Genomic DNA, 11,509 nt, shown 5'->3' on the forward strand with positions numbered 1-11,509 from the left:
ACCGCTCCCGCCGCACGGAGAGGGCCCAGGCCCGGCCCGGCCCCGGCGCGCTTCATTCCGGTCTACCTAGTGCAGCTTGTGAAGTTTAGACACGTACCCCACCGCTGCCTCTGAAGTATTGAGGCAAGTTTGTAAACAACCGAGCAGATGGCTTTCAGGAACTGTTCTGCTTCATTATCTCATAAAATTTCCTCAGCTGCTGCCTTAATACCATTTTTGGAAGCACATCAGAAGTTGTAGGAATAAACGAGATATAAAATCTGGTTTTACTACCTTACCATAAACCCTCAATATGGAATGTCAGGTTTTTCAGATTATACAACTTTGCTTCCGAGNTACAGCCCACGTATCGCGTCTGCATGCACTAGCCCATCTGATCTCCACGATAAGCCTAGGATGAAGCGGGGCACGTTACGATTTCCATTTCAGACGTGAAAACTGACAGTAACCAAAGACCAGGGACATATCCAAGGTCACAGGGTCACCTTGAGCACGGACCACTGGGAGTGGGCGTTCCGACTCCACCACTGTGCACGGCCTCTCAGGACGTGGCAAGTGTCCTTGAAAATATCAAAGTGACAAACAGGGGCGGTTTTGCCAAAAGAGACTTCTCCCGCACACACGAGTAGGTTCCCCACGACAGGCCTTCCTCCTCACCGGGTGTCTACCCGGTGGTTAAGGACCACGGATTCTAGATGGACAGAGGGTGAGGCTGTCAATACATAAATACGCTCCACGGTAAAATTTTAGTTTCTTTTTGAGATTTTTCTTTTGATGAGATTAAAAATGGGCTGGGCCACACTAAACTGGCACAAGGTCACTCACGGCATGGCCCTCGATGGCTGGCACCGCCCTTCTTCTCTGGTTAGAGCCCTCACAGGTCAGGACCTCCTTACAGAGGACGTTCGGAAAGGGTAGTCACACAGGAAACACCCTCTGCCCTCGGCTGGATTCTGTGTTTTTCACCAAAACTCAGTGCAGTGGCCATGATATGAATGGATTTGCTCTTTCATTTTATTTTTAAAACGTTTGTTTGTTTGTTTTTGAGAAGAGAGAGAGCCCAAGCTGGAGCGGGGGAGGGGCAGAAAGGGTGGCGGGGACAGAGTTTCCAAAGCAGGCCCTGCACTGACAGCACAGAGCCCGATGTGGGGCTTGAACCCACCAACCATGAGATCGTGACCTGCGCTGAAGTCGGACGCTTAATTGGCTGAGCCACCCAGGTGCCCTGGTTGCTCTCCCTTTTGGTAGAAGACAAAATTTTCTTCTTTGGGAGGAATTTTAGTGATGTGGAGACTTTCAAGAGCTAACTGTGAATATCACCTTTCTTCCGGAGGAAAAATTCCAACCAACGCAACTGGCGAGCTCGGTGCCTGTGTGGGGGACGCGGTCGGTGCCAGCAGGACACCAAGGTAGACAGGAGGTGGGCCCTGACCTGAAGGAGTCTGCACTTGGAAACCCGACGGGCCAGACCACGAATGACTGTCCCCAGACCTCACTCCCATTCGACTGGCTAGGGACCAGTTTCTGGACCTGCGTCCAGTTCAGGACCATACCGGGCGATGAGCTGTCCTGCCCCTTCCTCTCCTTTAACAGGTCCTCTGTCTTTGTCTCTCGAGACTTTGGAAGAGAACTGCCTGGCTACCCTCCAGCAGGTCTCTCGATCTGCATTTCATATCCTGTTACCAGTGCTGAGTGTCCCCCCACTTCAGGTCCTGAGAAGTCTCAGGGCACGATCTATCAGGAAGAGCAACTTCCAGAGGAGCCGGCGCGCCTTGCCAGTCTCCCCGTCACCACGGGGAAGGACACACCAGCCACGTCTCGCATACTAATTAGGGAGGGGACTGCGTAAGGGTCCGCTACTGGTATCGGAACGGGAAANAAGAGAGCCCAAGCCGGAGCGGGGGAGGGGCAGAAAGGGTGGCGGGGACAGAGCTTCCAAAGCAGGCCCTGCACTGACAGCACAGAGCCCGACGTGGGGCTTGAACCCACCAACCATGAGATCGTGACCTGCGCTGAAGTCGGACGCTTAATTGGCTGAGCCACCCAGGTGCCCTGGTTGCTCTCCCTTTTGGTAGAAGACAAAATTTTCTTCTTTGGGAGGAATTTTAGTGATGTGGAGACTTTCAAGAGCTAACTGTGAATATCACCTTTCTTCCGGAGGAAAAATTCCAACCAACGCAACTGGCGAGCTCGGTGCCTGTGTGGGGGACGCGGTCGGTGCCAGCAGGACACCAAGGTAGACAGGAGGTGGGCCCTGACCTGAAGGAGTCTGCACTTGGAAACCCGACGGGCCAGACCACGAATGACTGTCCCCAGACCTCACTCCCATTCGACTGGCTAGGGACCAGTTTCTGGACCTGCGTCCAGTTCAGGACCATACAGGGCGATGAGCTGTCCTGCCCCTTCCTCTCCTTTAACAGGTCCTCTGTCTTTGTCTCTCGAGACTTTGGAAGAGAACTGCCTGGCTACCCTCCAGCAGGTCTCTCGATCTGCATTTCATATCCTGTTACCAGTGCTGAGCGTCCCCCCACTTCAGGTCCTGAGAAGTCTCGGGGCACGATCTATCAGGAAGAGCAACGTCCCGAGGAGCCGGCGTGCCTTGCCAGTCTCCCCGTCACCACGGGGAAGGAGCGCACCAGCCACGTCTCGCATACTAATTAGGGAGGGGACTGCGTAAGGGTCCGCTACTGGTATCGGAACGGGAAATTAAAACCTACTGCCTCGTCACTCTGGGACTCAGGCACAGGAGCCACCAAACCACTTCACTTCCGGTTTATTTGACTCCAGAACTCTGAAGGCTATTGACCCAAAGTTGACATAAACCACAGGAAACACAAGTTTTCTAATAGCTGAAAGCGGGGCAGGATTTTCGGGAGAGCTATTGTGCCACAGCAGTAACAGCAAAACCGTTTCCCCGGCACCAAAACGGTCTGAGGTAATGGTTTTAAAGACTCAAAAAGGAAAAATTTTGTCAGTCAGAACCGACCGACAGCAATCAAAGAGGGTCCCCTGAGGGCACTGCCATGTTTAAGAAGGGACGAGAACCACGTGCAGCAGGCACCCCGGGGACTTATGCCACATGAGGCTCGGGAGGCCCCACAGGGCGGGGCAGGCGCGCCGAGATCAAGGGCACCGCCCTCGTCTGCTCCGGACGTCCAGTCTGGCTCTCCCCCCTAACCGGCTGAGTACCAGATCTCCGTCTCCTCGTCAGGTAAATGGGGATGAAGGGGAGGGGAGGGGAGGGGATGTGAGCTCTACTTGTCTCAGACAAGTCAAACAGATAATCCACACGAAGCACCCACGTGAGAGCCACGCGAAGCTGCCAGTTGTTACGTGCTCAGACTTCTGTGGCCCCGGGAAGAGAGGTCCATGTTTCCGTACGCCCTGCTTCATCAGGCAAGATCCTGCTGCAGAACCCTGCGTGGCTAGCAGGGGAAGTGAGGCCGAGGAACGTGCCCAGGGCCACACAAGCTCCAAGTGGAGGGGGTGTGGGGCGCTGGCTCCACGGCCCGTTCTCAGAACTGCAGGCTCAGGGCACGGCACCAACCGCACACATGCTAATGTTAGTTTAACGGGCAGATCGGAAACAGAGCTCCAAGCACTGACCTAAGTTCAGATTTAATATTCTTCAATGACACAGAATCAGTTTCTGGAAATAAAGATAAGGAATATGATTCTAAGCTCAAAGGTAAGAAAGAAGGGCCCACCAACTGAGGTAGTATTAGGCCAAAGATTACATGCAGACTCCCCGGCCCCTCCACTGAAAGCAGTCGGTTGCAGGTGGGGTCATCTAAAGCTGACGGTAATTCTCTAACAGGCCGTGGTTAAAACGTAGTTATCTGCAACATCCTCAGCAGCAGCACGCACAACAGCAGAAAGGAGTCCATTGACCTGCGTGCCTGCTGACAGAAGACTGGGTAAATAAAATGTGGTCGGCGTGTATAAAGGGGTCATCCAGCCATAAAAACGTATGAAATTCTGGCAAAAGATACACCATGGATGAACCCTGAAAATATTATGCTAGGTGAGAAAAGGCCAGACACAGACAGACAAATCCTGTGAGTCCACTCACGAGGTGTGTAGGGTAGGCAAATTCATGGAGACAGAAAGGAGAATGGTATTTGCCAGGGGCTCGGGGCAGGGAGGGCAGAGGGCAAGTTACTGTTAACAGGTGCAGAGTTCNTAGGGACCAGTTTCTGGACCTGCGTCCAGTTCAGGACCATACAGGGCGATGAGCTGTCCTGCCCCTTCCTCTCCTTTAACAGGTCCTCTGTCTTTGTCTCTCAAGACTTTGGAAGAGGACTGCCTGGCTACCCTCCAGCAGGTCTCTCGATCTGCATTTCATATCCTGTTACCAGTGCTGAGTGTCCCCCCACTTCAGGTCCTGAGAAGTCTCAGGGCACGATCTATCAGGAAGAGCAACTTCCAGAGGAGCCGGCGCGCCTTGCCAGTCTCCCCGTCACCACGGGGAAGGACACACCAGCCACGTCTCGCATACTAATTAGGGAGGGGACTGCGTAAGGGTCCGCTACTGGTATCGGAACGGGAAATTAAAACCTACTGCCTCGTCACTCTGGGACTCAGGCACAGGAGCCACCAAACCACTTCACTTCCGGTTTATTTGACTCCAGAACTCTGAAGGCTATTGACCCAAAGTTGACATAAACCACAGGAAACACAAGTTTTCTAATAGCTGAAAGCGGGGCAGGATTTTCGGGAGAGCTATTGTGCCACAGCAATAACAGCAAAACCGTTTCCCCGGCACCAAAACGGTCTGAGGTAATGGTTTTAAAGACTCAAAAAGGAAAAATTTTGTCAGTCAGAACCGACCGACAGCAATCAAAGAGGGTCCCCTGAGGGCACTGCCATGTTTAAGAAGGGACGAGAACCACGTGCAGCAGGCACCCCGGGGACTTATGCCACATGAGGCTCGGGAGGCCCCACAGGGCGGGGCAGGCGCGCCGAGATCAAGGGCACCGCCCTCGTCTGCTCCGGACGTCCAGTCTGGCTCTCCCCCCTAACCGGCTGAGTACCAGATCTCCGTCTCCTCGTCAGGTAAATGGGGATGAAGGGGAGGGGAGGGGAGGGGATGTGAGCTCTACTTGTCTCAGACAAGTCAAACAGATAATCCACACGAAGCACCCACGTGAGAGCCACGCGAAGCTGCCAGTTGTTACGTGCTCAGACTTCTGTGGCCCCGGGAAGAGAGGTCCATGTTTCCGTACGCCCTGCTTCATCAGGCAAGATCCTGCTGCAGAACCCTGCGTGGCTAGCAGGGGAAGTGAGGCCGAGGAACGTGCCCAGGGCCACACAAGCTCCAAGTGGAGGGGGTGTGGGGCGCTGGCTCCACGGCCCGTTCTCAGAACTGCAGGCTCAGGGCACGGCACCAACCGCACACATGCTAATGTTAGTTTAACGGGCAGATCGGAAACAGAGCTCCAAGCACTGATCTAAGTTCAGATTTAATATTCTTCAATGACACAGAATCAGTTTCTGGAAATAAAGATAAAGAATATGATTCTAAGCTCAAAGGTAAGAAAGAAGGGCCCACCAACTGAGGTAGTATTAGGCCAAAGATTACATGCAGACTCCCCGGCCCCTCCACTGAAAGCAGTCGGTTGCAGGTGGGGTCATCTAAAGCTGACGGTAATTCTCTAACAGGCCGTGGTTAAAACGTAGTTATCTGCAACATCCTCAGCAGCAGCACGCACAACAGCAGAAAGGAGTCCATTGACCTGCGTGCCTGCTGACAGAAGACTGGGTAAATAAAATGTGGTCGGCGTGTATAAAGGGGTCATCCAGCCATAAAAACGTATGAAATTCTGGCAAAAGATACACCATGGATGAACCCTGAAAATATTATGCTAGGTGAGAAAAGGCCAGACACAGACAGACAAATCCTGTGAGTCCACTCACGAGGTGTGTAGGGTAGGCAAATTCATGGAGACAGAAAGGAGAATGGTATTTGCCAGGGGCTCGGGGCAGGGAGGGCAGAGGGCAAGTTACTGTTAACAGGTGCAGAGTTCACACTGGTGTCAATGAAAAGATTTGGGGTATAGACAGTGCTGATGGCTGCGTAGCATTTTGAATGTAATCAATACTGCTGAGTCGTACACTGACAAATAGTTAAATGGGAAGATTGTGTTATGCATCTACCACAATAAAAAAAAAATAATCAGGCATCTAAAGCTATGCTGTCATGTGACTTGGCGCCATGTTTCAAGAAAAATAGTAAAGGGGCGCCTGGGTGGCTCAGTGGGTTAGGCATCCAGCTTCAGCTCAGGTCATGATCTCACGGTTCGTGAGTTGGAGCCCTGCATCGGGCTCTGTGCTGACAGCATGGGGCCTGGTTGGGACTCTCTTTCTCTCCTCTCTCTGTCCCTCCTCCACTCGCACGCGCTCTCTTTATCTCTCTCTCTCAAAAATAAACATTAAAGGGGCGCCTGGGTGGCTCCGTCGGTTAAGTGTCCGACTTCGGCTCAGGTCATGATCTCATGGTTCGTGGGTTCAAGCCCCGCGTCGGGCTCTGTGCTGCCAGCTAGTTCAGAGCCGGGAGCTACTTTAGATTCTGTGTCTCCCTCTCTCTCTGCCCCTCCCCCACCGGCACTCTATTTCTCTCTCAAAAACGAATAAATGTTGAAAAAAAAAAACGTTAAGAAGAAGAGACACCATGAAGCTGCAGGAAGGCGGTACCCCGGCCGAGCGGTCACCCCGCCCCGCGTACTTATTGCAGTGGTGCTTCAGGTGCTTCCGGTAGCTGTCTTCCTGGAACAGGGCGTCCGGGTTGCAGCCCGCCAGCCAGTCGGCGTCCTGCACCACCGGGTGGGTGCTCTGGGCCTTCACCTTCTTTCCTTTCCTTCCCCTCGGCACCGGGGCCGACAGACCTGCGGTCGTAAGGACAGCGATGCTAAGGATACTACTACTACTGACAGAAGCTCCTGACAACCCCCACCGCAGTGCTGGACCCGGGCAGCCCTCTGACCCTGGAGTACAGACGGCATGCAGCAGACCTACCAGAATGATTGACCAGGGCTCGCGTCTGGCCGTCAGCCGTGGGCGTGATCAAGTCCCAGATGAAGCTTTTGATGTTCTCGTCCCCCTTGTAGTGATGGAGGCAGTACACGAGAATGGTCCTGCAGATGGTCTCCACATCGTGCTCCGTGAGCGGGCGCTTGTAGCGTCCGTGCGACAGGATGTCCGTCCACCGGCCCCAGCTGCAAAGCAGAGACGCGCCATGTCGCCGGTGCCCCTCACGTTAGATCTGGGGCTTCGCCCTCACGGGCAGGGAGCGGGGTTAGGAACCGGTGGCTCGAGGCCGGCAGCGTTTCGCATCGGGGATACCGGGAAGCCCGCGGGGCACTCAGAGCGGGCCAGAGTTCCCCGCTCCGTGCTTCAGGAGTAAAAGCGTCTGTGAAATAACATCTACGGGGCCGACACGGCCTTTCCCGGTCACTTCGGGCAGCAGCGGCAACTCGGGGGACGTGGAAGCCAGCCGGGCCTGGGCCCTGTACACGGCGCCCCGCTCCATCACGGTCTGTACGCCCCAGCGCTGACCCGCTCCGTGAGGTGGGTGTGGCCGCCCCCAAACTAGGACACGGTGCTGAGGGGGCACGGGTATTTTAACCTCCAAGGGGTGTCGTGATAACCGAGAGCCCATCAACAGGCTTGAGTCTCCTTCCGAAACGGGGAGCGCTAACTCCCGAGTACACGAGCGTTCACGGGCAACGTGTTCAGCCAGCTGTCAGACCCTCACATCAAACAGGGGGAAGGAAGGACTGTGCACAGGACAAAGCATGCGGCACACGGCTGCCCAGGAAGTGTGCGTGGGGCTACAGTCGCAGTGACACAGCGCGCTGCTCCTGGGTCTGCGTGCTGTGCAGCGAGGGCGCACAGCAGCCAGGCAGACGCTGCCTGTGCTGCCTCCCCGCCCCGCCTGCCCCGGTTATGGCTCAGGAGCCCCAGGCCTGAGCTCAGCATAGGAGGAAGCACAGCGGGGGGCTGTGCACAGCGGGGAGGCTGTGGCTGAGAGGCCCTGCCGTGTGCCCTGGCCTGGGCCTCTCTGGCTTCTAAGGACTCAGTTCCTCAAACTGCAGGGCCAGCCCACACCTTCAGGCCTCTGGACACACTGCTCTGTCTGCACGGGATTCTTCTCCCCACCTAGCACCAGATTCTCTCACCGGGGCTACGCCGCAGCATCCACCCATTAAGTCACGCCGCCATCCGCGGAACCCCTGCGTCCATCCCCCNTGGTGTCCACGTGGCCAGCACAGTGCCCTGCCTCCAACACGTGTCACCACACAGTGACGCCTAGACGGGGGCAGCCCTTTCCCCAAAGACCCAGCCTGTGAAGCATGCTGCGGAGCCCCGGGAGTTATTAATACAGCCGACTTCTAAAGCTCTCGGCAAAGTTCTCAACTACTAACTTCGATGCTGAGGCTGAAACACACGAGGCGGGGGGGTGGACGGGGGGGGGGCAGCCGCAAAGGGCTTCGGTGTCTGTCTTGCTGAGAACAGAACGGGCTCCAGCTGAACTTCGTTTATTCCACAGGCAATCACTGACTCACACTCCCTGAGTGGCCACTAGCACTGCATTCTTCCCTGAGGACATGGGGAAGGTGATCCCAGGCCTCTGGCAGGAGAGGCCTGCCGCTCGAAGGCCTAAGACAACATGGTGGGTGTGACGGTGCATGTAGACCAGGCCTCTGATGTGGGGCGCCGAGGTGACGCCTGTGCTGGGGGCTGACGACAGGCGCGGCGGGGGGGGGGGACGCCCTGGNTCCCAGGCCTCTGGCAGGAGAGGCCTGACGCTCGAAGGCCTAAGACAACATGGTGGGTGTGACGGCGCGTGTAGACCAGGCCTCTGATGTGGGGCACCGAGGTGACGCCTGTGCTGGGGGCTGACGACAGGAGGGGCAGGGCAGGGCAAGCCTGTGTGCTGGGTGTGTGCTGTGTGTGTGCGCGCGCGCACGTATGTGTGTGCTGGGTGTGTATGTGTGTGTATGCTGGGTGTGTGTGTGTGTGCTGGGTGTGTGTGTGTGTGTGCTGGGTGTGTATGTGTGTGTGTGCTGGGTGTGTGGGTGTGTGTGTGTGTGTGTGTGTGTGCTGGGGGTGTGTGTGCATGCGCGCGTATGTGTGTGCTGGGTGTGTATGTGTGTGTGTGCTGGGTGTGTGTGTGTGTGTGCTGGGTGTGTGTGTGCGTGTGCGCGTATGTGTGTGCTGGGTGTGTGTGTGTGTGTGCTGGGTGTGTGTGTGTGTGCGCGTGCGCGCGTATGTGTGTGCTGGGTGTGTGTGTGTGTGTGTGCATGCACGCGCTCACTCTAGGCAGTGGAAAGAGCTTGTAGAAGGTAGAGATGAGACGGAGCAGGGCAGGCTGAAGGGGGGGCGGTCTGTCCTAACAGAAGCCTGAGCCCCCCACGGAAGGGGCCAAAAGGACAGACACGGGCCAGACGAGCCCCGTCTGCCGTGTTCGTAGCCTGCGTTTCTCCTAAAACTAATGTTAACCCACTGGGGGAACTACTCAGAGGCAGGATCTCACCAGACCTGCAGAAGTAGGATTTTGGTGGTGGTTTGCTATCTGAACGGAATGTGTCTGCAGTCCCCCCGTGTGCTAGAGGACTCTTCCTTGCAGATGCAGACATCTACGTCACCATCGTTCAAAGCGCCATTTGGTGTTCCACACACACAGCTTCACAGATGAGTTAGATGTGGATCCTGCCTTTCTGAAACACGCTGTCCAGCAGGACAGACGTGACACACTCAGAGCTGACATAGCCACCCGTGCAAGTTCCAGATGAGTTGGAAGAGCTTTAGAACTGAGATGATTGCCTTTAGCGAGTGTTTATAGCAGAAAAACAAATACTGAAAGACTACTCAAAAACCGTATGCAAAGCTAAAACAGGAAAAGTACGTATAACTTTGAGACTTCACTGTGAGTTATTAGTCACCAACAGGTAAATCTGGATCGGACATAAATCCTTAAGGGACAAAGCTGCGCCCCTTCCCATCCATGAAAATATGAACAACTGTGAGTGCCTTTACCCAACACCACTGGGCCCCGTCACAGCTGCTGTGCAGCCATTTCCTCAACTGCACTATGGGGAGTCACAGAAATCCGGATACAACACACATTTTGTCTCTACGCCGGTCACAATTTGCTATTGAGAATAACATTCTGGGTTTCACGGGAGCCCGACTCACCCATAGACGAGCAGATTCTTCTCCACCCTAAAGCACTCACTCCGCGCATAGCCCTGGGACCTGTCCTGGGGCCGCCGCGGCTTTGCGCACGGCTTCTCTTCGGAATCACTTTCCAGGTCTGAAAATTCCATCAGCTCGTCTTCCTTCACTGCACTGTACAGCCTGGTTTGCTTCCTCACTCTTGGAGTGTCAATAACGAGGTTGTTCTAAAAACGACAGCAGATGAATTAGAAACTTCTAGAGAAGCCTCCCGTGGGTTACATTAGGTAGGGTTTGAACAGGACCTCTCACTCACCCTCCCATTTAAGGCATCAATATCCAATTCAGCCTTCTTAGCCCACTTTTGCCAGAAATTTGGATCATCCAAGGAAATATCTGTCCTATTTCCAGATGCAACAAAACTGGCCTAAAGGAGGAAAAACAGGCATTACTTTGAGATGCTCTTCTCAGAGGCAAACGCAAAGCAGTCATCATTTACTCAGTCAGGCAACCACGCACGCACTCCTGCGCTGTGTGTCAGATGCCGCAGTCTGTGGGCTGGGATGAACGACCATCTCTCAGGCAGCTCTCCGTCCGGGATTTCAACGGTCCAGGAGGCAAAAGACGACAGTACAGCGTAATCAGCGACGGGTCACAAAGGTACGTACAGGTGCGACTGATACACAGAGGGCAGGCCTAGCCAGGTTTGTGAGGGGCGCACGTGCAGGGAGGGGCTCTGCGGGAACAGAGAACTGGCCCCCCAGAATCTGATGCCTGGACCAGACTGTTCAAAGCTCGCAGAACAGGAAAGGTATGTGGAAACGTTCACGACAGAGCATGTGCAAAGGCTCAGAGGGGAAGAAAGGCCACTGTGTCACGTGGCTGGTGATAAGCGCGGTCAGGGGAGAGCGGCTAAAGGTCAAGCTGGGGAGGGAGGCGGAAACCGGGCTGGGCGGGGCCTTGTGTGTCCCGGTAACGGGGTCCTGAGGTAGCGGGGAACTCTTTCAGATTGGAAATAATCGCAAGATGGACACGGTGGTATCCAAAGCCACCTGTCAGAGACGCTCCTGACGTCCCGCGGCCCGGGAGGGCAGCACGGGTACTACCCTGGTTCACAGCGGGCAGCGGAGGCTGAAAACAGCTCCAGCACGAGTGGACAAGGGAGACAGGCCAGATATACACTGTTTAAGAGGCAAAAAGAAAGGAGTTAGAATCTGGCTAGATGTGAAGCATGCAGAGGGGGAGGAGGACGACGACAATGAGGAGGGGAGGAGGGAGAGGGGAGGAGGGAGAGGGGAGGAGGGAAGAGGGGAGGAGGGAAGAGGGGAGGACG

General features: G+C 55.2%; 1 protein-coding gene across 1 annotated transcript in view; it reads right to left on the minus strand.

Moving 5' to 3' along the window:
* CHD7 (chromodomain helicase DNA binding protein 7) overlaps positions 1–11,509 on the minus strand; it is a 174,955-nt gene that overhangs the window by 17,504 nt on the left and 145,942 nt on the right. The window contains 4 exon segments of the mRNA XM_077751816.1: positions 6,725–6,884; positions 7,015–7,214; positions 10,198–10,403; positions 10,493–10,603. Coding sequence (XP_077607942.1) covers positions 6,725–6,884; positions 7,015–7,214; positions 10,198–10,403; positions 10,493–10,603 — 677 coding nt within the window.

The sequence above is a fragment of the Crocuta crocuta genome, unplaced genomic scaffold, assembly GCF_008692635.1.
Source record: "Crocuta crocuta isolate KB4526 unplaced genomic scaffold, BGI_CrCroc_1.0 scaffold20, whole genome shotgun sequence".
Lineage (NCBI taxonomy): Eukaryota > Metazoa > Chordata > Mammalia > Carnivora > Hyaenidae > Crocuta > Crocuta crocuta.